We start from the raw sequence: 27,262 nt of genomic DNA on the forward strand, positions 1-27,262 counted from the left end.
TTAACTGAATTGTGTTTTGTTTTGTTTTTTTTTTTCATGGACCAAAATTTTTTTTGTACTGTCTCCTTATTGATGTCACCCAGTTTTAATAAAAGACTTCTGAAGAGTGGGTCCCTGCTCTCTGGGGGGTCACTGTGGGTCCCTGCTGTCTGGGGGGGTCACTCTGGGTCCCTATTGTCTGGGGTGGGGGTCACTGTGGGTCCCCACTGTCTGGGGAGTCACTACTGTAGTGCCATCTTCTCTGCCCAGTGCCCTCTTACTTGACAGTGATGTTTGCCAGTTGTGCCAGGCCCTGGGGATCTGGGGAAATGAGTCTTTTCCTTGGGGACTCTGGGTCTCAGAAGTTTGTGACCTCAGCAATGCTCTTGGGATAGTTGCTCCCACCTCCATTACGATCAGACAGTGGCACTGCTGATGTCTCCCTTGTCCTTGAAATCTCCAGGTCACTTGCTGGCTGGAACAAGCTGTCCTTGGCATCTGCAGCCCCTTGAGCTTGATGAAGCTAGGCTCTGTTCTCCCTAGGGTGCATGCCATCCAGCTGTTGCCAAGGCCCCGGTAACAGCAGGTATCCGTGTTTACCATACAGATCCACCATGCTTTTTGAGGTTCCACATATGGCCCCAAGATAACCAGGGTTGGGTTTTCTTTGTGTTGCCTTCCTTAAACTCACTATGCATCTGCCTCAGTCCCCCAAGTGGAGATTACAGGTGTGTGCCATTACATCGCCCAATGTAAGAAGTCTGTTGTTAAGCCCAGTGTGGAATGGTTGTGTTGAGTAGAGGGGCTACCTAGCTGGCTGCTCAGACGTCGCGGCTCCCCTTGGAAAAAGGATGCAGTGCCTGCCGTTTTGCCTGCTTCCACTGGGTGGCTCATGACATCCTACCGCACTCTTGTCCAGGAAGGTGTGGAACCTTGGATGAGCTACTGTCACATCCTGGAGTCACAGCTAAAAATCCTACCCATTTGTGCAGTACATTGGCACTAGCCTTTAATCTCAGTGCCAGGGAGGCAGAGGCAGGACAGTCTCTGAGTTCCAGGCCAGCCAGGATTACAAAAAAATGAATAAAATCTTAGCCATTGAGTAGCTGGGTATCTGCTGAGTAGTCTCTCTGCTGCCAGTCTAGAATGTACTGGCTTCTCTGAGTTGAGAGGGTAAAAGAGAGGTGCAATAACTGGGAGTAAAGAAAGCGGGTAAGCGGGTATCGAGGCTACCATCTGTTTCTGCCCAGGCTAATTGCACGTGTAATGAGTGGCTGATGAATCATCCATTCCAAGCAGATACTGTACAGCTTGCTCTTGGAGAAGCTTCGATGGAACAGACAACTTCCTGTAATGAACATTCCCTCTATGCCTGTGTGAATGGCCACACGCTTTGTCTAACAACCTGATAGGATGTAGGGAAAAGAGAAGGCGGCATTTAGGCAAAAACAAGGCATCCATTTCAGGCATGAATGCCCATTCTTTAGGGTTCCTATCGTATGTGCCAGGGACGGGAACATCCTTTCTCTTCCACCCCTCATAATCAGCGCTCCCAGCTGGCAGCCTGGCACTGGGGCCTTCATCTCCGTGCCAGTGTGATAAAGGAGTGGTCTGTGGGAGGCTAGCTCTGCATTAGGCAGAATCTGATGGAAGAAAAACAACTAACTACTGATTGATTTTGTGTGTTTCTCCCCATCATTAGAGACTGCAACCATGATAGGCTGCCTCTGTGTAGTCCCCGATCTGAAAAGAAAGACAGACTTCCAGTCTTGACCTCCTACCCACTTCCTTACCACTGGTGGCACTCCCCTCTAACCTAGTGCTGATTACTGTTACTGGCCAGTGGCAGCCTGGGGAATGGCAACACTCCATTAGTGGTGTTCCAAGCCAGGAGGTCTGCACATGAGCATACAGTGGCATCTGCCCTGTGGGTCAAGGTGCAGCACTGGAGGCCTAGGAGCCTGCCCTGTGCTTTCCAGAGTGGCTTGGAAACCCGAGCTCCTCCTGAGTCAGACAGATGTTCTGTGGATGCTGTGGAGCCCAAATGGCTGGATATGGGCCTGCCTTTCTTCCCCCAAATCCCCAGAGTCACACACCAGCATCAGAGACCACAAAGCTCTGGAGACATGGCTCCCCTTGAGTTTAGAAGCTGTTGCTGTGGCTCTGGTTTGTGCCCCCCCCCCCCGTGTCTGTAAACTAGCTATTTAACTTAAGGGTCCCTATAGGATAGGCAGAGCCTGAGAGAAGAAACTGAAGGAAGATCAAGCTTATCCAGGAGCCCGTGCTGGCCACCACCTTCTGCCCTTACTGGAGCCTGGAAGGACTGTGGGCCACATGTCATCGGTAGCCTCTACCTTTGACCTTCCTTCCCTTTAGAGACCTTCAAATGGGGATTATCCAAGGTAAAGGGGCTCACTGTGAGTCCCTGACCTTGTTCTTTTTAGTTTTCCAAGACAGAGTTTCTCTGTGTAACCCCCACTGTCCAGGAACTCACGACTAGGCTGGCCTCGAACTCACAGAGATCCACCTACCTCTGCCTCCTGAGTGCTGGGATTAAAGGCATGCACCACTATGTCCAGTTTCTCCCAGGATATTTTAATCCTTGGTCGGGGGGTACAAAGCAGCCCCTTCCCTCGTATGTGCTATTATTCCCTAGAAGGAATTCACATCCCTTGAGCCTCTCACCCAGAGCCTGTGGCGGAGCTACCATCATGGGAACGAATGCTAGAGAACAAAACTGGAATAGCTGAGGATCTGGGGGCGGCACGTGCTAGCTAGCGAAGGCGCTGAGGCGCTGAGGCGTCTGCCTTTGAAAACATCCCCATGCTTGTCACTGATGCTATGCTTTTTCTTTCTTCTGAGACAGAGGCTCACTCTGTAGACCAGGCTGGCCTCGAACTCATCAAGACCCTCTTACCTCTGCCTCCCAAGTGCTGGGATTAAAGACATGCAGCACCGTGCCGAGCCCTGTTAGTTGCAGTTTATTTCAGTGCTGGAGACTGAAGGCATAGTGGGGACTGTTTCTTGACTAGACTCAACGTAGGTGGGGAACAAAGCTGAGGCCAATGGAGGGAGAAGCTGGCCGGCACTGTCATCTGGGAACCCGAGAGGAAGCGCTGGCCTGAAGTCAGCCTCAGTCCTGTTCCCCACCTGTCTTGTACCCTTTACTCCCCTTTCTCCCAGCCAGACTCCCTGTCCCTGGGTGCCAGCCTCTGGGCCACCTCAGGGGCGGAGCTTGGCTGCACCCACGTGTGGTGGAGTTAAATACTCGGAGCCCACACCCGCTGGGGCAGAGGAGCAAGAAGCAGCACCATGGCTGGCAAGAAAGTCTGCATTGTCGGCTCCGGCAACTGGTGAGCGGTTCTGTGAAGGGCATGGGGGAGGGAAGGTTTCTCTGAGGGCTGAGGGGCTCCTCGGAGGGAGGCTGGCTGAGCAGGAAGCGGGCAGAGGGTAGGAAATGCCCTCTGGAGCCGGTTGGACTCCTGCTGCTGGCTCCAATGCTTACGGTGCACAGGACAGACTGTGCCCAGCCTCCAGGCTGTGCCTGCCTGGGCAGCTGCACCTGTTCGCCAAAGGGAGGTGAGCAGAGTGCGGTTGCCTTCCCTGCCTGAGAAGCTGCCGGTGTAGTGTTGGGAAGGCTAGCCCACCTGCCGGTGTAGTGTTGGGAAGGCTAGCCCCCCCCCCCCCCCCCCAGCAGCAAAGACTGGATAGACTGAATCTTCTATTGCCAGTCTCTGGGAGGCACATTTAATCCTAGGCGACCAGGGTAGGGGTAGGGGGGTGGAGTGACACGAGAGAGGCGAGGGGGAGGTAAAATACCCAAAGAGCTCTTTGAGGCACTACCCCCCTCCTCCCTCTCACCCTACTCCACTTCCCTGTGTTTCCTCTCCCGCCAGGGGCTCAGCCATTGCCAAGATCGTGGGTAGCAACGCAGGCCGGCTGGCACACTTTGACCCACGGGTGACCATGTGGGTGTTTGAGGAAGACATCGGGGGCAGAAAGCTAACTGAGATCATCAATACGCAACACGAGAACATTAAATACCTGCCAGGGCACAAGCTGCCCCCCAATGTGGTGAGCTTCAACTTGCTGTGAGAAGAGAGAAAGAGAGGCAAGGCAGGGGGTGCTAGAGTCAACACTCAATAGTGACTCCCGAGAGGAGGGGAGGAGGCCGCGAGAGGTGCCCGCTGGCCTGGAGGGGCGGCCGGTGCTGCTGTAGGCCTGGGATACCCCCTTGTAGCCCCGAAATTACTCCTTTGGGTTCCTTCTGGAATTTGAACATACCACCCCTTAGAGGTGCTTAGGTGGGAAAGGGGTTGTGGGGGGAGTTAGTCTCTATGGCAACCAAAGGCTGGATCTCAGGCTCCTGGACTCTCGGGGTCCAACCTCTCAGACTGCCTGCCCTGAACTCTAATCTTGTTACTCATTCACTGGTTATTAGCAGATCCGAAGGCTGATCGTTGGACTTTTGGTCTTTGGTCAAATCCATATGGCGCTCTCCTCACCCAGAAAGGGGGAATAGGGAATCCACAGGGAGACCAGGGCTCCCACTGCCAAGTTAGGGCCCCTAAGACGCAGTGATGAAATCTTAGTTGGCCTCTTCCTCCTGCCAAGCCTAGGCTGCCTTTGGCAGTCTTCACTGACCCACAGCCAGGGGCTAAGAGTGTGCCGGCCTGGAGGCATGTTCTAGGAAGCCTCAGTGACCCAGGAGAGCTGGGACAGGGAACACAGAAGTTCTGAAACTTCCAGTTCAGTCTCAAAGTCCCTCCCTCAAGTCGGGCGGTGGTGGCTCAGGCCTTTAATCCCAGCACTTGGGAGGCAGAGGCAGGAGGATTTCTGAGTTCGAGGCCAGCCTGGTCTACAGAGTGAGTTCCAGGACAGCCAGGGTTACATAAAGAAACCCTGTCCCAGAAAAACTCCAAAAAAACAAAAACAAACAAACAAACAAAAACCCTCCTCCCTCCCCTAACACTGGCTCCAAGATATTCTGAAAGGGGTCCCCCTTGGGACTAGGAGAGGTCTACCAGGCGCATGAGCTTCTGCTCTCTCCACAGGTGGCTGTCCCAGATGTGGTCCAGGCTGCAACAGGTGCTGACATCCTGGTTTTTGTGGTTCCCCATCAGTTCATTGGCAAGATCTGTGACCAGCTCAAGGGCCACTTGAAGGCCAATACTATTGGCATATCTCTTATCAAGGTACCAGGGGCCACCTTGGCGTGCTTGGGGGTGAGATGCAGCTAATTGTTGTGGGGTGCGAGGGTAGACAGAAGAACGCAGAAAAGACTCTAAAAGAGGCAGAGAACCCTAGAGATGGGAGGGATCGGCTTTGGAGAGAGTAAAGAGAGCAGCTGGGGCTGGAAGTGTGGCTCAGTGGTGGGGAGTTTGCCTAGTGTGCATGAGGTCGTGAGTTCAATCCCTATCATCAGAAAGGGGGGGGTAGGGGAGAGAGAGAGTCGCCTGCTGGGTTACTTAGAAAGGAAGTGGGTTGGGGTGTCTAAAGGGTTCCTTGGGGGTGTAAGGAAGACGATGCTTCTAAGTATTGTATTGGATTGGCAGGTTGGATTAGCATGTGTGGGAGGGAGTTTGCTAGTCACTGCTGTCTGCTGTCCTCACAGCGGGTGGGATTGGGGCAGGACCTCGGGAGAGGGGCACAGATGGGCCTGAAGGACCGCTTACCTGAGCTCCACCCTCTGCCCAGGGGGTAGACGAGGGCCCCAACGGGCTGAAGCTCATCTCTGAAGTGATTGGGGAACGCCTTGGCATTCCCATGAGCGTGCTGATGGGGGCCAACATTGCCAGTGAGGTGGCTGACGAGAAGTTCTGTGAGACGACCATTGGTGAGACTCCTGTTCATACCACGAAGTCCTAGCTGCTGCCCAAGTCCTTAGTCATCTCTCCCTCCACCGCGCAGGGAAAGAAGAAAGCCCCAGAGGGGAGAGGAGCAGGGACATCCGGGAAAGGGGCTGAGTCTTGCTTTGGCTGGTGTGTGGGACAGTTGAGTTGTTACCTGTGCCATGCACCTCTAGTCCCACCTTCTCAGAGACTGAAGCCCAGGAGTTCTGGGCCAGCCTAAAGCAAGAGCCCAACAGACCATCTTAGGGATGAAAATAAGAGGTTGCCTCTTGAAGCTTTACCCCTTCTCTACTTTAGGCTGCAAGGACCCAGCCCAAGGACAGCTCCTGAAGGAACTGATGCAAACACCCAACTTTCGCATCACTGTGGTACAAGAGGTGGACACAGTGGAGATCTGTGGAGCCTTGAAGGTGAGAAGATGCGGAGTCAGCTTTGGAGTGAGGAGGAGCCCGCCAGCAGGCCCAGCTTAGCTCTTCCAGGTTGCTAGAGCCAACTCTTACACTCGGGCAGCATCGCTATTGCCCCATACACAGCATCCAGGCTTATTGATTCTTAACTGTTCAGCTGTGGGTCCTTCTTCTACTCCCCTTGGATCTCCTTTGAGATGTACATAGCCCTGAGTCTATGTGATGGTCCAATGTAAAGAGATGTCCGGGTTAATGAGAGACAAGATGTTCAGGGTACAAAGAATCGATGGCCAGAGCTATGGTGGCACGTGCCTTTAATCCCGGCACTTGGGCGACTCGGGAGGGGAAGGCAGATCTCTATGAGGTAGTGGTCAGACAGGTGAGGCACTGTCTAAAGAGAAAAAGCAAGAGGGAGTGGGGGGAGAGTGGCTCTCACAGGGAATGTCAAGGATAAATATGAGATAGTGGTGGTGGTACATTCCCAGCACTTAGAAGACAGAGATAGGCAGATCTCTGAGTTCAGGTCAGTGAGGCTAGGGAGATGATTTTGTTGGTAAGTGCTCGCTCGTCACACAAGCCTGAGGACTTGAGTTGATCTGCCAGAAGCCATGCTGAAGAGCTAGGCTCAGTGGCACACTGCTAACTCCAACAGTGAGGAAGCAGAGGGATAAGGCTCCTGAAGCCTGCTGACAGACAGTCAAGCTCCAGGTTCACTGAGAGATGCTAGCTCAAAAACAAGGGTTTTCTGGGCATGGTGAGACAGAGGCAAGTAGTTCTCTGTGAGTTTGAGGCCAACCTGGTCTACAAAGAGATTTCTAGGCCATCTATAGTTACATAGTGAGACCCTATCTGGCAAATTATTATTATTATTAACAGTGGAGAGGAAAACCATGTCAATCACTTCCACACATATAAACGCACAGATGTATCTACACACACACACTCACACACACACACACACACACGTACACATGTATGCACATGCGCACACACACACTCACACACACACTTGTACACATGCATGCACATACACATATACACTCACACATGTGTGCACATGCACACACACGTACACATGCATGCACACGCACATGCACACACACACACGCGCGCACACACACACACACATGTGCATGCGTACATGGAGATGCAGACACGAGTGGGTGTGGGAAGGCACGCACCACATGGGAAATCAGGAAGCAGAGGACTTGGTTTAAGAGGAGGCCACATCGTCATCGTTCATGGTGGGTGTGTCAAGGCCGATACAGGCAGCACAGGGAGGTGCAGAAGGCTCCAAGTGGAGCCTCTGGCGAGGCAACTTCCTTACCCGTGTCTCTGCTCCTCAAAGAATATAGTGGCCGTTGGGGCTGGCTTCTGTGACGGGCTTGGCTTCGGTGACAACACCAAGGCGGCGGTGATCCGGCTGGGCCTCATGGAGATGATCGCCTTCGCCAAGCTCTTTTGCAGTGGCTCTGTGTCCTCGGCCACCTTCCTGGAGAGCTGCGGGGTCGCTGACCTGATCACAACCTGCTACGGGGGTCGGAACCGCAAGGTGGCAGAGGCCTTCGCTCGCACCGGAAAGGTAGGCAGGGAGATGTCAGGGTTGGGGAGGGGTGGTTTGCGGGCAGGTGCTCGGGCAGCCAGACCCTTTCTCAAAACGGACAGGGACTGGAATGTGGCTCACTTACTTAGGCAGAGTCCGCTTGAGGTCCGGTGTTCAGTCACCAGGAAGGAGAGACTGGAACAGTTCCATTTTTCCTCTGCCCCCTCAAGATCCCACCTCCCACCTGACTTTTCCTGCTCACACAGCGCCCTCCCTCACTTCCCTTCTCATGGCATCCTCTTCTCAGTCCATTGAGCAGCTGGAGAAAGAGATGCTGAACGGGCAGAAGCTACAGGGGCCCCAGACAGCCCGGGAGCTGCACAGCATTCTCCAACACAAGGGCCTTGTGGACAAGTGAGTGTTTGCAAAGCCCTTGGGGGAAGAGTCACAGGTTCGTTGCATGGCTTTGGATACAGAGAATAGCCAAGCGGGGATGACTGGCTTAGTACACCAGCATATAGAACATAAACGACATCTTTGCTACCTTAACGTACTGGACCCATTTTATAACCGGTGACACTGGGGTCCAGAGAATTTGTCAAAAAAAAAAAGTAAAGCCTGCGACTCAGACAAGCAACTGCAGTATGTTAAGGATCAGGGTGGGGCTGGTGAGATGGCTCAGTGGGTAAAAGCATCAACTGCTCTTCCAAAGGTCGTGAGTTCAAATCCCAGCAACCACCCGTAATGAAATCTGACACCCTCTTCTGGTGGTCTGAAGACAGCTACAGTGTAGTCATTTATAATAATAAATAAATCTTAAAAAAAAAAAGGATCAGGGTGGATGGCAACCCAAATCCCAGGGCCAGGAATTCAGATTCCTGGTGGAGGCTAGGAAAGTGGTGACTTAGCACTGAGTCTGGGCCGGGGTAGGCGTGGTGTGGATGGACTGCGGGTGGGGGCTTAAGCTGAGGCCCTTTCTCTCTCTAGGTTTCCATTGTTCACTGCGGTGTACAAAGTGTGCTATGAGGGCCAGCCAGTGGGGGAGTTCATCCGCTGCCTGCAGAACCACCCGGAACACATGTGAATGGGGCCAGGGCCCAGGGCATGCAGCTCCTCTGCCCCAACCCCAACGGAGACAAGCAGAAGCGTGTGACACCTGTCTCCAGGACAGTCTCCAGGATTCCCCCATCCAGCAGAGTCCTCACTGATGGACCCTGAGGACAGGAGGCTGTGGGGCTCGGCTACACACCTGGAGATGCAGAGTTGCTGCTGACCCTGCAGCCTCTCGCAGAATCCACACTTCCCTGCTGTCCTCTGGGAAGTGTAGAGCTAAGAAGCCCTAGTGCTGCCTGCCCTAGGGGTGGGGTTGGGGGAAGGGAAGGTGCCAAGGCAAGGTCTACTGGTTAGTGTCTCACACACACTCGGAAACTGTCCCAAGTCCCACTAGGTGACTGAAGAAGCACTTCGCCACAGAAAAGATGAGGCAGAGGCTGCCAAGGGAAGGGTCTGGATGCCTGAGCTGACACAGACCCCAGAGACCCTTTGGCTGACCTCTGCCAGGCCCCACGAAACATCAACGCTCTCACTGTTTGCTAACAAAATACAAAGCTCTCAAACAACCTCCTTCCAACTTCTCCTAGCAACATTTGCTTCCTCAGAAGCCTCTGCTAAGCCCTCCCCCAGGCTACTCTGGCACAAGAGTTGCTCCACACTGGCATCTCTGGCCCCGGGGCTCTCCATTCTTCCCAGAGACTTCCTGGTTCCTAGAGCTTTGCCAGGGCCTCCCCACCCTGTGTGACCTTTCCAAGCGTTCCCTTGCCTGCACCCGGCTGCCAGCACCCTCTTTGGGGAGCAGGAACTTAATCTGCTGACAGAGCTACACTTTTTTCATAGCAGGCTCAGATGGCTCAGGCTCCCCTGACCTTCCTATTTGTCAGGAGCTCTGCCTGGGAGAAGTGTCAGCCAGCCCCTCCAACTGCTGACACTTTTTAAAAAGGCATCCCAACCCCATACCTTTCTTCTCAGGGCCCTCCACACAAGGCCATCTCTGTCTGCAGTCACCAATTTCATCATGTCTAACAGAATGTAGGATTCATAGCTTATCTTCCTGAGCTCCTTCAGCCCATATTCTTGACTCTATCCTTTCCTCTTGCCCAAGCCAGTCTTCCAGCCATTCTCACACAGCCAGGAGTTGCCACCCAGCATCTGTAGGCTTGGAGCCAAGGAGCAGCTCAAAGGTTCAGTAGGTTTCCACAATGGTTGGTGGGTCTTGATAGTCCGAGGCCAGCAGTCCCTGGAATGAGGTCCTCATTAGATCGTAACCATACACATCAGGAACTGGGAGCTCCAGGGAAGGCTAATTGAAAACAGCCTGCTATGGGGTGAGGGAGTGCAGAGGGGGATGGGAATATGCTTGGCACTGGCCCTGTTCCAAGGTTAGGTGGCAGCAGGAGAATGTCACAGATCAGCAGCCGGGAGCCCTAGCTATAAATAGTCCCTGGGACCTGAGAGGTTTCTCTCTCCACCAGGGGTCTCCATTTCGTGTGTGACAGCAACTGGCACACGGTGGCTCTGGCCAGCTTGATATTAAACTAACACACTAAGGTACCAGGCCTCTCTCTGCTCCTAGCCTTTAAGAATTCCGTCTTAGTAATGAAGGTCAGAGCTGTGCGGTAAGATGAAGACGGGGAGCCCTGTCATCGATCCTGACTGGGCCGGAACCCTCCCACGTATGACTCAGTTCAGAGCTGTTTCCCAGGAGGCTGGGGTGGGATGCAGATTCCAATACCTTAACCTATGTTTGCTCAGTCAGTCAACTGTGAATCTGAGGCCTTCTGTCAGGCCACTTGTCTACCCAATAAATTGTGGTTTTTCCAAAAACTGGAAGAGTTGGGGGAGTTTATGTGGCAGTGTGTGGGGTCATGTATCACTGCATGCATGTTTTACTCAATGTAAGGCAAGAAGTGGAAAAAAAAGATCATCCCTATTTAATAGCAGCCACACTCGGTCATCTGTCAGCATTGGCGTCCCCACCCCTACTCCCATCCCCTCTTGCGCCTTGTATCTCCTCCTCCAACCAAACTGTCAGCCAGTCTTCCCAGCTCTTCTTTGAGGGCCTGTCACGTCGCCTGCCTACGAGGAGGTAGCGCGTAAGGCAGAAATATTAGCGAGCCACCCCCTCACTCTCCCTCTACTCCCAGTCTGTGGCCTCGCTAGTGCTGGTCCAGTCCCTACCTGAGATCGGCCACCTCCGGATCACCCTGTAAAGGGCCGCTCCAGGCGCTAGGGGGCGCGCGGCCCATCGCTGGAGGATTCCGAGGATCTACCTAGCTACAGGTTACGTCACTGATCGCAGACTGCGGATTGGCTACTTCTGAGCTAAAAATTTCCCGGTTTTCCAAGGAGCGTTCTTGACGGAGCAGAACCACAACCCCCAGAATTCAATGGGCCTTCCCGAGAGGAAGATTCGACTGAGCGTGCGTAAGAGGGAGGCGGAAACCGGAAGTCCGAGGCGGGCTCTCGCTTTAGTGGGCGAGTTTGCGCAGGGGGTGTCGGGTCCGGAGCCGGACTGCGCACCCGAGGCCGAGGCGCTCCGCGTTGGTGTCCGCCTGTCCCTGCTACGGCCGCGCGACTCTGCGAGTGGCGGACTGAGCAGGAATCGCCCTGAAGCGGCCGGGTTGCAGCTTCCAGGTAGGCGGCGGGGCGGACGGCCGAGCTCCCCTGCCCGGCGCCCCGCTCCCCTCCGCTCCCCTCTGCCCGGCGCCCCGCGCCCCGCTCCCTTCCGCTCCCCCCCTGCCCGGCGCCCCGCGCTCCGCTCCTCGCCACTGCGCCCCGCTCCCCTCCGCACCCCCCTGCTCCCCTCCTCGCCCCGTGCGTCCTCGACCTGTGCCCTTGAGAGCGCGCGGGTTCCGGCTGTCAAGGCCCTAGCGCCTTCTTGCCGTGACTGCGGCCTGGCTGCCCTCCCTTTAAACTTGCTCGCCTCAGCCCCACAGCTCCTCCCGGTCCCTCAAAGCCGCTTCTCGCAGACCTCCTCTGATCTCACAGAATACGGGGTTCCGAGTTCACCTTTATGGGCTCCGTGAGTCAGAAGTTGTTAGTATCTCCTAAGAGGGTGAATGACAGAAGCAAAGCTCGGGTGATTTTAGGGCTGCGATTTTTATTTGTTTGTGCGTTTGATTCATTGGGCAATGTTCCAGATCGAACCCAGAACTGAGCAATCAGTCTGTCATGAGGGACTCAGAATTTTCCAGAAACGTGAGCCTTGGGCTTCTCTCAACATTTAGAGGGCAGAAAATCGAAGAGTCACATAAACCCTTGCATCCTATGACATTTATCATGCTTAGTCCCATGTTTTTCTTGTTTTTTCTGAAACCTACAGTCTGTTCGTACATCACCTAACAGTTTTTGTTAAGGATGCCCATCAGATGAAAAACTGCCAATCTCAAGAGTTTCTTTTATTTCCAACGTTAATCCTTCTACCCGGGCTTCTAATTTCAGGGTTTTATTGATGTTCGTTTGTTTTTGAGGTTAGCCTAGATTTGCTTCTGTTTGCCCCCCCCCCCCTTTTTTTTTTCTGACAGGGTCTCATGTAGTTCATACTGGCTTGGGATTCATTAAATAGCTAAGGATGAGTTTTGAATGTAGAATCCTCCTGCCTCCACCACCTGAGGGCTGGGATTTCCAGCGTATACCACATGCTCTGTTTACTGCAGTTCTGGGGATTGAGTCTCTGGCTTTGTGCCTGCTACACTGACTTACATCCCACTTTAAATCATACTCAGATCTTCTTTATCAGTGAACAAGATGAAACTAGCCTTTGACCAGGGTGAAGTGACTCTGGCACTCTACAGGGAGGAGTTCCCAAACACACACATCTTCAAGTCTATCTTCAGGTCCTAACATGAGAGTAGAATTTGACTACCACAATAAGCAGCCTGATTAAAATATGGTTCTGAGGCTGGAGAGATGGCTCAGCAGTTAGAGCATTGCTGTTCTTCCAGAGGACCAGTCTGGGTGGACTGGTAGACGTTTTGAGTCAGAGCTCTGAAACTGCCATGCTTAACTGTCGTAAGAGCAGCCGCACAGGGGTCACCAGCGTAGGATGCATCCATGAAGTGAAGATGAACGGAAGGGTTGGCTCTCCGGGGAGGAGGTGAGGCCTGTCCTGCAGACCAACTCCAGTCTGTCTTTGTAGGGGAAGCCATGCCATCTGCCAAGCAGCTAGCCGATATTGGCTACAAGACCTTCTCTGCCTCGATGATGCTCCTCACTGTGTATGGAGGGTACCTCTGCAGTGTGCGAGCCTACCGTTACCTCCAGCTGCGCAGTGCCAGGCGCCAGGCCGCTGAAGAGCAGAAGACCTCAGGAGTCTTGTAGAGCATCGAGGCGTGAGGCTTGAGGCAGGAACCGGAAAAGACCTCCCCAAATGTCATCCATGGCAAGAACTAGACCTTGATGCCTTTCAAACCTGCTGGACTAAAATGCAGTGGTTTCTGTGGTCCTGCTGGCTAGAACCATTTTGACAGTTTATGGAGGCTGACAACTAAATGGGAATGTGAGGGTGAGGTTTATTACAGGGATTAAATATTTTGCTTTGTTTCTGTTTTAGTGCTTCTGTGTACCCAAAGAGTGTATGCATCATATAGGTGTGGCCTTGAGTTTTCTAAAAGCATGGTGTCTCTGGCGCTCTCTTTCCTGTTTTGTTTTATTGGTTCAAGACGGGGCCTATGTAGCCCTAGCACTCTCTATAGAAGAACTAGCTTGAACTAAGAGAGATCTAACCTCTTGCCTCTGGTTTTTTTTTTTTTTTTTTTTTTTGAGACAGGGTTTCTCTGTATAGCCCTGCCTGTCCTGGAACTCACTCTGTAGACCAGGCTGGCCTTGAACTCAGAAATCCACCTGCCTCTGCCTCCCAAGTGCTGGGATTAAAGGCGTGCGCCACCACCTCCCGGCTTTGTTTTTTGTTTTTTGGGTTTTTTTGCCTCTGCCTCCCAAGTGTTGGGAGTAAAGGCCTGCGCCATCGTGCCTGGCAGTCTCTCTTCCACTGCTGTGAAGACGCCATGACCAAGTCACCTCACAGAAGAGTTTATTTGGGACATAGAGTCTCAGAGGGGTCTGTGACCACCGTGGTGGGAAGCGAGGCAGCAGGCCAGCAGCCATGGCCCTGGAGAAGCAGCTGAGAGCTTGCATCTGATCCGTAGGTACAAGGCAGAGAGCCGTCTGGGAATGGCTGGTCTTTGAAACCTCTACCCTGCACTGCCCCCTACCCGCCATGACACATCTTCTCTGACAAGGTCACACTCCCAATTCTTCCCAAACAGTTCTGCCAGTTGAGGACTGAATATCAAATTTATGAGCCTATGGGGGCCATTCTTATTCAAACCACCACATTTGGGTTTCTGGACCTTAGTTTTCATCCTATGGATGTTGAGACCCAGTATCAGCAGTAGTATCAGTGTTAGGTCATGGGGAAAATCCTCCCCAGCGTTTGTGCATTGGCGAACGAACGTTTTTTGGTCAGAGGACACCAGAACCTTGTGCAGACTATACATAAACAATGCCTTCTACTGAGGTGCACCTGCAGTGACCCTTCTGCCTCTGCTCCTCAGCTGTGGAGATTGCAGTTGCATTTTTGCACCTGCCATATATTTTTATGAGTTTCTACATTATAGAACCATACCTAACAATACAAAGAAAGACGTGAGAGCACATGGCTCTGGCAGAGGACCCGGGTTCAGTTCCTGGCATCCACTGGCAATAATGAACCATTCGTAATCCAGTCCTAAAAGATCTGACTCCCTCTTGTGGCTAGCATAGGCACTGCATGCACATGGTGCAGATACACATGCAGGAAAAACACCTGCACACATAAAAATCTTTAAAAAAAAGTTTACCTAGCTGCGCAGTGGTAGCACACGCCTTTAATCCTAGTACTCAGAAAGTGGAGGCAGGCGGACTTCTGGGTTCCAGGCCAACCTGGTCTACAGAATGAGTTCCAGGATAGCCAGGGCTACACAGAAATCCTGTCCCTAAAAACAAAAAGTGTAAATAAAAAAAAGTACAACTTTTTTTTTAAGATTTACTTATTTGATGTATGAGTGTTCTGCCTGCATATATATCCACATGCCAGCAGAGGGCATCAGATCCCATTATAGATGGCTGTGAACCACCACATAGTTACTGGGAATTGAACTCAGGACCTCTGGAAGAACAGTCAGTGCTCCTAACCACTGAGCCATCTCTTTAACCCCCGTTTTTCTTCTCTTTAAAGGTTTCTTTGCTGGGCGGTGGTGGCACATGCTTTTAATCCCAGCACTTTGGAGGCAGAGGCAGAGGCAGAGGCAGGCGATTTCTGAGTTTGAGGCCAGCCTGGTCTACAGAGTTGTATTCCCTGTACGTCTCTCCCCGTATGGGCCACCATATGTCGCTGACACCTTACCCGTTCAGTTAGAAGTAAGGAGGCAAACACGAGCCCTTCTCCAAGCAGGGTTTATTCAGGAACCTTCATTTTTACTTCTTCTTATTAATCTCTCTAATCTCTTTAGTAGTAGTCTCTCTATCAGCCTCCTGAGTAGCTGGGACTACAGGCGTGCACCACTACCGCCTGGCTCATAATAATCCTCTCTCTAACCTCCAGCCTTTGCAGGTTAAATACTTTCCCTGGTCCCAATCAGCATCAGCTACGTGGCAAAGCATAATAAGCTGCGGGAAATTCATACCAGCTTGCATCACAAACTGGAGGCACTCAGCTTCTCCAGCTAAGGCTTGTTTATCTCAATGCTCTCTGCTCTGGCCAGAAACCAGGTGTTCAAAATATATGTATATAGGGTGGCAGCTGTGGCTCCCCACACAGAATGAGTTCCAGGACAGCCAGGGCTACACAGAGAAACACCCCCCCCCCAAAAAAAAGTTCCTCACATACTGAATTCAGAAGGTTCATCTGCAGAACACTCATACTGTGTCTCAAACAACAGGGTTTTTTTCCCCCTAATAAAACTCACTGGTGTACACCTTTAATCCCAGCACTTGGGAGGCAGAGGCAGGTGGATTTCTGAGTTCGAGGCCAGCCTGGCCTACAGAGTGAGTTCCAGGACAGCCAGGGCTACAAGGAGAAACCCTGTCTCGAAAGACCAAAATAAATAAGTAAATAAGGGACTGGAGAGATGGCTCAGCAATTTAAAAGCACTGACTACTCTTGCAGAGGGCCTGGTTTCAATCCTAGCACCCACATGGCCACTGAGCCATCTAACCAGCACCCTAAATGAAGCTTAAAATAATGGAAAAACAAAAAAACCAAACAGAAATAGAATCCTGTAGAGAAGAAATGGAATGGAGTTAGTTAGGAGTGTAGGCGAGTTCTAGGTTAATGCAGACTAAGTATACCCTGACAAGCATCCAGAAATATCTGAGCTTCCAAGAAAGAAACATAAAAGACAGAATAGGAAACTGACGTAACATGGCTCCAGGGGTGGGGGTGTGGGGGGGGGGGAAGAGGCAGAGTAACTTAAGGCTTTTGGTTTGAATTCAATCAACAATGGGGGCTAGAGAGATGGCTCAGTTAAGAGAACTGGCTGCTCTTCTAAGAGAACCTGAGTTTGGTTCCCAGTACCCACATGGAGGCTTACAACTACTGTCTGTAACTCCAGTTCCAGGGGATCTGATACCACGTTCTGTCACATATGCAGTGCACATACATACAAACAAAAAAGAAAAGAAAACTAATCTCAGATTATCTGTCTGGTCTTTACCACCACCAAACTCCGAATGGCTCAGAGGGTAAAGGTCCTGGCTGCTCAGGTCTGGTGACCTGAGTTCAGTCCTCAGGACACTATGGAAAAGGGCAAGGCAAGAATGGATTCCACAAAGTTGTCCTTTGATGATGTCTGCATATCATGCTTATGTGTACACAAATACAGTAATGATAAATATCTGGACCCAGAGTATGTAAAGCATCCTTTTTTTGGGGGGGGGGGGTTTCGAGACAGTGTTTCTCTGTGTAGCCTTTGCTGTCCTGGAACTCACTCTGTAGACCAGGCTGGCCTCAAACTCAGAAATCCGCCTGCCTCTGCCTCCCAAGTGCTGGGATTAAAGGCGTGTACCACCATCGCCCGGCCAGAAACTTCTTTTAAAAAAAGACATATTTATTTATTATATGTAAGTACACTGTAACTATCTTCAGACACACCAGAAGAGGGCGTCAGACCCCATTATGGATGGTTATGAGCTACCATGTGGTTCCTGGGATTTGAACTCGGGACTTTCAGAAGAGCAGTCAGTGCTCTTAACCACTGAGCCATCTCTCCAACCCCCAATTATCCAGATTCTTCCAATTTTAGTATATGTGCTGCCGAAATGAGCACATTTATTTATTTATTTATTTATTTATGTATTTATTTTGATTTTTGAGACAGGGTTTCTCTGTATAGCCCTGGCTGTCCTGGAACTCACTCTGTAGACCAGGCTGGCCTCGAACTCAGAAATCCACGTGCCTCTGCCTCCCAAGTGCTGGGATTAAAGGCGTGCACCACCACTGCCTGGCTCTTTTTTTTTTTTTTTAAAGATTTATTTATTTATTATATGTAGGTACACTGTAGCTGTCTTCAGACACCCAGAAGAGGGCGTCAGATCTCATTACAGGTGGTTGTGAGCCACCATGTGGTTGCTGGCATTTGAACTCAGGACCTTTGGAAGAGCAGTCAGTGCTCTTAACTGCTGAGCCATCTTTCCAGACCCTATCTAGATTCTTTTTTTTTCCATATAAAGAAATTCCAAAGTTTATTAGCCATAGAAAAAACTGATTTCTCAAAGTCAATTCTTATTCTCTGTAAAATAATACACATGAACAGAAAATCACTACACTTTTGGTTCGAGGTATTCGAACCATAATTTGGGTTTTCTCCTTCTTCAGATGACAGATGGATGCAGCCAAATCTACGATCGCGTGTACTTGCCCCAAATGCGCAGCATAAATACAGAAGCGATGAACAGAAGACTCAATGCCAGCACTGGGACAGGGCCCAGTTTGAGCCCTGGGGAATCTTCCGTGTAGCATCGCCACACCTCCCCCAGTCCCCGCAGAGGTGGTGCGGCCTGCGCTCCGGGTTCCACAGCTGGCACTTTTTTTCTCTGCCGAAAAGTGGATCCTGTGGCCCGTGTGGCCACCGCTTTGCCGGGACAGCGCCCAGAGGAGCCCATGTTGGTGCCATTGGGCGTTGGACCCAGCATGCTGATGCCTAAGAACAGTGGGCAAAGGAAGCAGGAAGAGGGTGGTCGGGAAGTAGCCGAGCACTCAGAACACTCCCCTATCTAGATTCTTAAAGATTTATGTATCTTTGACTTTCAAAATCAGTCACTTGTGTTTCACAATGATAGTCAACAACAGGGCCAGCTGAGGAAGTAAAGATCGTCTTAGCCCTCCTGATTAGCTCTGACAAAATGACTACATAGAACTTCATTTCTCCATACCCAGTCTTTAAAAACCCTAGCATCTCAGGAAATGCAGTGCCACAATGCCTACCTCCGTGAATCTCTTAAAGTATGCATCTGTGTATGGCAGTCTGAAGATAGCATTGCAGGAGTTGGCTCTCCTACCATGTGGGTCCCACAAATTAAACTCGTGAGGCTTGCAGCAGGCACTTTTACCCACTGAGCCATCTTATCAGCTCAGAATAATTCTTTATTGCTTAAAAATAATTTTTCCTGATTTAAAAAAAAAAAAGGCTAGGGTCTGACTGTCTAGTCCAGGCTGGTCTCAAATGCAGAGGTCTGCTGCCCTCTGTGTCCAGATTGCTGAGGTCAAAGGTGCATGTCAGGCCAAGCACTGTTTGTTATATTTGTTTTTTTTTTTTTCGAGACAGGGTTTCTCTGTATAGCCCAGGCTGTACTGGAACTCACTCTGTAGACCAGGCTGGCCTCGAACCCAGAAATCCGCCTGCCTCTGCCTCCCAAGTGCTGGGATTAAAGGCGTGCGCCACCATCACCTGGCTTGTTATATTTGTTTTATTTATTTTTTTTAAAGATTTATTTATTTATTATTATATGTAAATACACTGTAGCTGTTTTCAGATGCACCAGAAGAGGGCATCAGATCTCATGACTGGTGGTTGTGAGCCACCATGTGGTTGCTGGCATTTGAACTCAGGACCTTTGGAAGAACAGTCAGTGCTCTTAACCGCTGAGCCATCTCTCCAGCCCTATTTGTTTTATTTAATGTATGTGTGCGTACATGTACCCAGGAGTGTCAGATACTGGAGCTGGAATTACAGATGTTTGTGGGCCACCTGTGAGTGCTGGGCAGAGACTCAGATGTCTGGCCAGCCCTGCTTTATTGCCTTCTTCTTTTGACCAAGTCTCAGGCTGGCCTCAAAATCCTGCTTCAGCCTCTCCAGTGCTTGAGCTACAGGCACTAAACCACCACAGACAGCTTTCAACCTTCTTTTCTTTCTTTTTTTTAAAGATTTACTTATTTTATGGGTATGAGTACACTGTAGTTGTACAGATGGCAGTGAGCTATCATGTGTGTGGCCGCTGGGAGTTGAACTCAGGACCTCTGCCGCCCTGATCTGCTTGCTCCGGCCCCGCTCGTTCCTGTGTAAATACACTGTAGCTGTCTTCAGACACACCAGAAGAGGGCGTCTGATCTCACTACAGATGGTTGTGAGCCACCATGTGGTTGCTGGGATCCAAACTCAGGACCTTCGAAGAGCAGTCAGTGCTCTTACCCGCTGAGCCATCTCGCCAGTCCTCAACCTTCTTTTCACCACCACACGAATACCTCCATGTACACAGCCTCTAGAAATATCTCTATAAATGATCACTAGGAAAATTATTCTGGAATATAGTTAACATATGAGAAAATCTGGATTAGGATAAGTTTGTTTACAGGTTTAAAGACAAGAGAGAACTAAGAAGAAATGGTGGCTTCATCTATGGCACCTTCAAACATGAAGTGGCAGGCTTCATGATAAAGATGAGAACAGGCACCCTGACGAACCTTGGCTTCTTAGCAAACTCCTTATACTTCCATAGCACTATCCATCACAGAAGGAAGTCTGGGCAGGAACTCAAACAGGGCAGGAACCTGGATGCCGGAGCTGATGCAGAGGCCATGGAGGGATGCTGCTCTTGGCTTGCTCTTCATGGCTTGCTCAGGCTGCTTTCTCATAAAACCTAGGACCAGGGCAGTGGTGGCGCACGCCTTTAATCCCAGCACTTGGGAGGCAGAGGCAGGCGGATTTCTGAGTTCGAAGCCAGCCTGGTCTACAGAGTGAGCTCCAGGGTAGCCAAGGCTACACAGAGAAGCCCTGTCTGGGGGGGGGGGGGAACCCCACACAAAAAAAACCCAAAAAACAAAAACAAACAAAAAAACCTAGGACCAACAGCCCAGGGACTGACTCCATATCCATAATGGGCTGTCCCCCATGCCCCATCAACCATCAGTTAAGAAAATGCTCTATAGGTTTGTCCACTGGCCAATCTAGTTGGGAAATTTTCTCAACTGAAGTTCCCTCTTCCAAAATGACTATAACTATGTCAAATTGACACAAAACTAGCCAGTACACCAATTAAATATGTCTACTTTAAAGGATATAGCTATTTTGTCAGATTCCTCTTAGCATGCATAAAGGAAAAATTTGGATGTCTAAGAGTCTTTTTTTGTTGTTGTTGTTGTCCCCCCCGCCCCCAGACAGGGTTTCTCTGTGTTGCCCTGGCTGTCCTGGAACTCACTCTGTAGACCAGGCTGGCCTCGAACTCAGAAATTTGCCTGCCTCTGCCTCCCAAGTGCTGGGATTAAAGGTGGGTACCAGCACTGCCTGGCAGAAATAATAATTTAAAAGGCTTTATTTTACTTTATGTTTATGCCTGAGTATATGTAACTATATATACATCCATGTAGGTGATTGTGGAGCCAGAGGGGCGTACCAGACAGATCCCCAAAACTGGAGTTCAGGACAGTTTTGAGCTGCCTTATATCAGTGCTAGAGACCAAACCTGGGTCCTCTGCAAGAACAGCCTGTGCTCCTAACTGCTGAGCCTCCCTTCAGCCCATGGAAAAATTAATATGGTGCATGTCTGTAACTCCAGCCCCAAGAAGGCTCAGGCAGCCAAAGTTGTAGCAGGGATAGTTACTAAAAAGACATTAGAGGGTTGGTTGAAACACTTTAATCACAGAATAAACAATAGTATATAAAATCATTAACAGCACAACCAGTGGCTACCATTCTCCAAATCTCAGCTCATCCTCCTACCCTCGCCCCCTCCTGTGCACCACTGAACAAGCAGCAGGGTGTCAGTAGCTGTCCCTGACACTATCAGGTAGTGGGAAGGGGGACGTGTAGCTAGGGGCTACAGTGACCCTGGGTATCTATTCAAAGTGTTCCATCAGGTGAAATATTACTTCCTCCTCCAAAAGAACAGTTTTCAAGTCCTGGAGCTGAGTCTGGTGGCACCACTTATTTAGGTGGACCAGGAACTTAGAGTCGAGCCATGGGACAAGGACACAGATGGTCTGGAGACAGCTTAATTCAAATGCAACCAATGCTGGACTTGAGGTGGGTTCAGAAGTGACCAGACAATGACTAGTAATCCAGAATTGTGTCCCAACCTAGTCAGTGAAACTCGCCCATATACACAGTACAAATGTACAAACACACAAAACCACACAAACAGAGCCAATAATATTACTGAAAGGACCAGGGGGCATTAAATACAAAGCAGCAGAGTTTCTTTAAAACACAAAAATATTTGTTTCTTTGATTCTCCTCAGTGCTTTGCAGTCCCTCTAGTCACAGGAGTGTAGATGTGGGGAGGTCTTAAGATGTAGGTTGCCAGTGGCTTTACAAGTCCTCTGCTCTTCAGCCAAGTGGCTGCCTCCCATGCGGCCGTTCATGCAGTTGGCACCATTGCGGGAGCTGCTGCCAGAGAGGTTGTTTGTGTGGGTGGTCTCATCTTCCTCCTCTGAGCTGCTCTCTACATCACTGCGATCATCCTTAGACACCTGAGTGGGACAGGAGCAAATGCAGTAAGCATGCTACTTCTCATAGACTCCTAAGGCAGGTGGATCTCAGAAGACCCAGGAGCGCCCTCTGCTGTACACTGTCTCTAGGGTCAGGTGACAGCTGATTTAAATGCTATCTGCACCACCGGCTGCGACTGTGAATAGATGTTGCCTGCTTTCTGTTTTGCTTTCATTTATGCCATTCTATACCAGAAAGGCTGCTCTGGTACCACAGGGAGTCCATGTTTAGTTGTGAGGGAAACTCCAGTACTTCTTCCCTCGTCCACCACAGAGAACTGGGGAAGCCATATAAGCAATGCACACGAATGCCATGTCATGTCATGACTCTATCTGCTGATCACCCTGGTTATCCTGAGTGCTGCTATCACTGGCCTCAACATAGAGTCCTGGCACCTCCAGGACACTCAGGAGCCAGGAGTGAGTGGGCAGACAGTGTGGAAAGCCTTCTCAATCCTGCCGACAGCTGTGGCTTTCCCATGCTTTTTTTTTTCCTTTGGTTTTTCGTAACAGGGTTACTCTGTGTAGCCCTGGCTGTCCTGGAACTCACTCTGTAGACCAGGCTGGCCTCAAACTCAGAAATCCACCTGCCTCTGCCTCCCAAGTGCTGGGATTAAAGGGGTGCGCCACCACCGCCCGGCGTACCCATGCTTTTGTTTTGTATTTTCAAATGAGAGGTTAGGGTTAGGGTGGCAGTTTCCAATGAGTTACCCTGAATATCAGAATGTTTCAAATTCTCTATATTGGGCCAAAAAAATAAAGAAAACCCAGTGACATGTGTGTTAGGATGATGATCCCTGCAAGATACAAACTGTGACAGATGCATGTCATTTAAAGAGCATTAGTAGGGGGGGACTGGAGAGATAGCTCACTGTTAAGAGTACTGACTGTTCTCCCAGAGTTCCTGAGTTCAAATCCCAGTAACCACATGGTGGCTCACAACCATCCATAATGAGAACTGACAGCTACAGTGTACTTAGACACAGTAATAAACAAAACTTTAAAAAAGGGGGGGGGGGCATTAGTAGGAAGGAACATGGCTCCAGCTGTTGTTATAAGGGAAGGGCATTTGCTTTAGATGTTCTGTGACTCTGCAGTTGACTATAGCTGTTGACTCTCAACTCGGAGAAATGTCCAGAGTGAGGTGAGGAGTAGCACACAGGCAGACCACATCACAGACTTAATTTGGGGAAGGAATCTGGAAATCTCAGCTCCAGTCAACAACAGTCACATAGGTTAGGTGAACAAACACATTGTAAGACAGGCGGGACCAGGAAGTACAGCTGGAAGGAGAACCATTCAGACAGGTGCTTCTGAACATTAGACGCACAGATGCACTTACATGCAGAGGATGAAACTGTCCAGCTGCCACCAGGCATAGAAAAGAGGAAGGAGGTGAGAAAAGAGCAGAAGGTACAGAGTCTGGGTCTAATCCCTCCTGGGTAGGTCACCTAGTCAGGAGAGAAATGCAGGGGAGAAGAGAGATGTCTAGTAGCTACAAGATGCACGGGCATACCACACAAGTTCTGAAAGCAAGTACCGCCATCAAGAACAATGACAAGAAAGATAATAAATCCCAGCAACCACATGGTGGCTCACAACCACCAGTAATGAGATCAGACGCCCTCTTACAGTGCGTCTGAAGACAGCTACAGTGAATTATGCTGGAGCGCGCCGGGCAGGAGCGAGTGGGGCCGGCAGAGGTCCTGAGTTCAACAGCAGCCACACACATGATGGCTCACGGTCATCTGTACAGCTACAGTATACTCATACACATAAAATAAATAAAATAAATCTTTAAAAAAAAAAAAGAAAGATAATAAATACCCAGGCAACATCCATTATGCAGTCTGGAACTAACATCTCTAATGGAGCCCATTGCACTTGGGATTCTGTACAACCGACAGCTTCCTGCCTTGACCCAGTGTGACTGCTTCAGAACTTGCAAATTTCATGTTCTATTTCATGTTCTATCATTAAATGGCCTCTCTCGGGGCTGAGATTACCCAGCCAGAGCGCACGAGACTGGGCTCAGCTTCCATCTTTGTGACTTTTGCCCTAAGACTTCACTGAAGACTCTCGCTTCAAATAGTGAGGCAGATGTTTAGAAGCCAGTCCTGCACGTCACAGCAAAGCTGACTTAGCGTGACTAGAGGACCACCACACCGCTCATTCCTAGACAGCCCAGCCCTCAGGCTTCCAGTCTGCATCCTCAGCTCCACTGCAAGAGCCAACCCCCCACCCCCCTTTTTGATCAAGTATTCCAAGTTGGCCTCAAACTTACTATTTAGCAAAGGGTGACCTGAACTTGTGATTTTCCCGCTTTATCTCCCTAGCACAGGAATTATAGGCACACGTACGCCATCATGCTGGTGCTGGTATCAAACTCAGGGCTTCCTGCAGCTGAGGTGACTGAGCTGCATCCTAGCCTGCCAGTGTGCTGAGGCTCCAGACTGCATAGAGATCTGCAGAGTAGCACCCATGTTCCTACATGGTCCAGACAAGGAAGGATGCTCCGTCCTTACCTTTCCTCGGCTCAAGGCTTTGAAAGCAGTTCGCACAATTAGGTAGGACCAGATGACATGCAGCATCTGGAGGATCAGGAGAAGGCCATTGAAGAGCCACCAGGAAGGATAGGGCCCAATAATCTCCCAGCTCTCAAAGATGGTTGTGTTCAGAATCCTAGAAGGAGGAGACAATAGTAAAATTGTAGAGTCGAGTAAGGCAGAGAAGCAGCTGATCCCTAGGACGCAGACCTCTGTCCTCTTTCCGCATACTTTTTACTTGCCGCAGTAACAGGGATAATTCTTTCATAGGGAATAAAAGAAAAAGGAAAGGAGCCTAAGGTGTCTTTACCTTCTAAGACAAGAGGAAGAGATGGAGCCTTGGCAAGTGACGGGTATCTTACTGTTAATCACTCACGGAGTTCAGGGCAGCAGCAGGCCTGTAGCCTAGGAATGATCTCGATTCTCAGATACAGACAGCAGTGGGTGAATGATTTGCTGCAACTAAACAAAATCCCCAACAGCACTGACTGGTAGTCTAGGCCACAAGTATAGAAGGACGTGCGTGCACATGTCTGTGCTAGTCCGGATGAGGAAGAGGGCACAGAGCAATATCAAAACAGGAGAGGCCGAAAGCTCTGTGAAGGAGGGATGCGAGGCTCACTGGAGTCGCTGCATATGGCGGCTGAGGTCCTGCAGACTCCACAGAGGATCAGTGACACTAAAGGCAAAGGCAGGGTCCTTGGGCCTCAGTGTTCAACTGGCAAGAAGAGAATAGAAAAACTAAACAGGTACAGCTCACAGCCTTGAGACTTACTTACCACAATGGGAAGACTCCTAGACGAGTGACTATAAAAGCTGCAGCAAAGATCACAAACAGGGCGTTACAGAGCCGCTCACGTCTGGCATAATTGGCCAGCTTGGCAGCCTAGACAAAAGATAAAAAATGAGTTTTGGGGAGAAAGCCCGTTCTCATGTGTCAAGAAAGGGAGAAAGGAACCATGAGCATCGGGGGGCTCTTACTTCCAGCAAGGAGTCTGAGGAGTCATGCAGACACAAGATGAGAGTGCCCACGCGCAGCATGTTGTTGATGTAGGAGAAGGTGATGAGCACGATGCCGATCAAATGATGGATAAACATCATCAGGAAGTCCTGGGGAGAGGTGGCAGCTAAGGACGGCTGTGCAAACCAACCCGAGTGCTGCTATCCCCAGGGTCTTAACCTGTGCCCCAGTGCTTAAGAGCACTGTGGTGCCTAGCCCTCTGCCAGGTGGCTCTCAATTGTTTGTTAACTCTAGCTCCAAGGCACCCTCTTCTGGCCTCTGTGGGCACCTGAACTCAATGCATGGACACACACACACACACACACACAACTAAAATTAACCTTAAAACTGACAGAGAACTAACTGCTTAATAGTTGAGCAATTCATCTGCTTGATTGCTGTTTTGTTTTTCTTTTTTTGGTTTTTCGAGACAGGGTTTTTCTGTGTAGCCCTGGCTGTCCTGGAACTCACTCTATAGACCAGGCTGGCCTTGAACTCAGAAATCTGCCTGCCTCTGCCTCCCAAGTGCTGGGATTAAAGGCGTGCGCCACCACTGCCTGGCTGCTGTTTTGTTTTTCAAGACAGGGTTTCTCTGTATAGATCTGGCTGTCCTGGAACCCACTCTGTAGGTGGTCGCAAACTCAGAGATTTACCTGTCTGCCTCCTGAGTGCTAGGATTAAAGGCATGTGCCTCCACCCAGCAAAAATTCATCTTATTGCAAATACTTTAGTCTTTCTTTCTTGGGTTCACAGGCCAAGTCAGCCCTGAGGAACTCTTCAATAGTTACTAGATGCTTCAGTGTAAAAGTGAAAATGTCTACAAGCTCAGCCTTTGGATGCCTTTGCTCAGCTGGCCACACTATCTTGGGAGGCTGTGGAACGTTAGGAATGGCAAGGCCCAGCTGGCAGTGGGTAAGAGGGGGCTGCCATCCAAAGGCTACAGCAGGCTGATGGCTCCCAGGGCACTTTCTCTGCCTCCTTGTTCAGTGATAGTTGACTTCCATTACACCTATTGCCATGAACTGAGTTACTGCCACACCTTCCCTGCACGATGGAAGGAAGGGAACTGTGAGCCAAAACAAAGTTATCACCTTTAAATTGTTTCTGTCAGATGTAGTTTTATAAAATGTGAGCCACAGCGAACTGTCACTGTGGAACATCAACTCACTCTTCTGAACCTTCATTTTTCTAAATCAAGGCTTTCCTCGAGCCGGGCCTTGGTACCCCAAGTTCTGTCTGACTCCCCAAGCTTTGGTGTAAAAGAACACTAGAGCAAAGAAGGACAGAACATGCATATCTACTGCTTGGCTGCTCTCCCCCTGCCCCGGCCACCTTAGACATGCTCCATCACTAGTTATGGAAAGCTAATGACAGTGATGTCACGCCCACTTTCTGTCACACGAGGGAGAGAGTATTATTATAGCAGTGGCAGAGCTGTTAGAAAGCAGCTGAGGGTTGATGTCCTTACCTTTCTTTTAACATCAATAAACTGAGAAAACATAAGAGACCAGTAGAAAGCCAGTTGTGTGAAATAATAATAGTAGAGCTCTCTTGAGAGTGGCTGGAAGAGAAAAGAGCAGTTAGACCTCCAGCTTGTCAGGTGTATCCGTCCCAGCCCCTCTTCTTCACTGTTTGCCAAGATTCGGAGACTGGAGCTACATGAGACATCAACCTTTCCCTTTGCGCCTCTAGTGGCTATTCCTGGTTGTTAACTTGACTATATCTGAAATGAACTACAATCCAGAATTAGAAGGCTCACCTGTGACCCTAATCTGGAGGCTGAGAGATATAAGTTTCCAACCTGAATCTTGGCAAGGACATCTTGAGGCCTAGTGGCTATGAATCCCAGATTAATATACAAAGATCTATGAGTTTAAGGTCACCTGGGATTAAAGGTGTGGTGACATAGTGGCTATGAATC

The 27,262-nt window shown here is 50.2% G+C and overlaps 3 protein-coding genes and 1 pseudogene across 3 annotated transcripts in view; 2 read left to right on the top strand and 2 right to left on the bottom strand.

Annotated features, from left to right (window-relative positions):
* Positions 1-3,214: 3,214 nt before the first annotated feature.
* On the top strand, positions 3,215-10,661 carry Gpd1 (glycerol-3-phosphate dehydrogenase 1). Its single transcript, XM_031355634.1, has 8 exons — positions 3,215-3,332; positions 3,876-4,053; positions 5,034-5,174; positions 5,677-5,815; positions 6,129-6,241; positions 7,587-7,820; positions 8,089-8,195; positions 8,769-10,661. The coding sequence occupies exons 1-8, from the start codon at positions 3,292-3,294 to the stop codon at positions 8,863-8,865; spliced, it is 1,050 nt and encodes a 349-aa protein (XP_031211494.1). The 5' UTR covers positions 3,215-3,291; the 3' UTR covers positions 8,866-10,661.
* Positions 10,662-11,255: 594 nt separating this feature from the next.
* LOC116082133 (cytochrome c oxidase assembly protein COX14) lies at positions 11,256-13,449 on the top strand. Its single transcript, XM_031358944.1, has 2 exons — positions 11,256-11,471; positions 12,976-13,449. Exon 2 carries the CDS (start codon positions 12,984-12,986, stop codon positions 13,155-13,157), a length of 174 nt encoding a protein of 57 aa, XP_031214804.1. The 5' UTR covers positions 11,256-11,471; positions 12,976-12,983; the 3' UTR covers positions 13,158-13,449.
* A 4,083-nt stretch (positions 13,450-17,532) lies between these two features.
* LOC116082139 lies at positions 17,533-18,101 on the bottom strand (annotated as a pseudogene).
* A 2,825-nt stretch (positions 18,102-20,926) lies between these two features.
* Positions 20,927-27,262, bottom strand: part of Cers5 (ceramide synthase 5) — a 39,150-nt gene continuing 32,814 nt past the window's right edge. The window contains 7 exon segments of the mRNA XM_031355647.1: positions 20,927-21,777; positions 23,138-23,224; positions 23,226-23,246; positions 24,321-24,477; positions 25,121-25,227; positions 25,323-25,451; positions 26,810-26,902. Of these exon segments, the coding sequence (XP_031211507.1) occupies positions 21,562-21,777; positions 23,138-23,224; positions 23,226-23,246; positions 24,321-24,477; positions 25,121-25,227; positions 25,323-25,451; positions 26,810-26,902 (810 nt within the window). The 3' untranslated portion in view covers positions 20,927-21,561.

This window comes from Mastomys coucha, unplaced genomic scaffold (assembly GCF_008632895.1).
Source record: "Mastomys coucha isolate ucsf_1 unplaced genomic scaffold, UCSF_Mcou_1 pScaffold11, whole genome shotgun sequence".
NCBI lineage: Eukaryota > Metazoa > Chordata > Mammalia > Rodentia > Muridae > Mastomys > Mastomys coucha.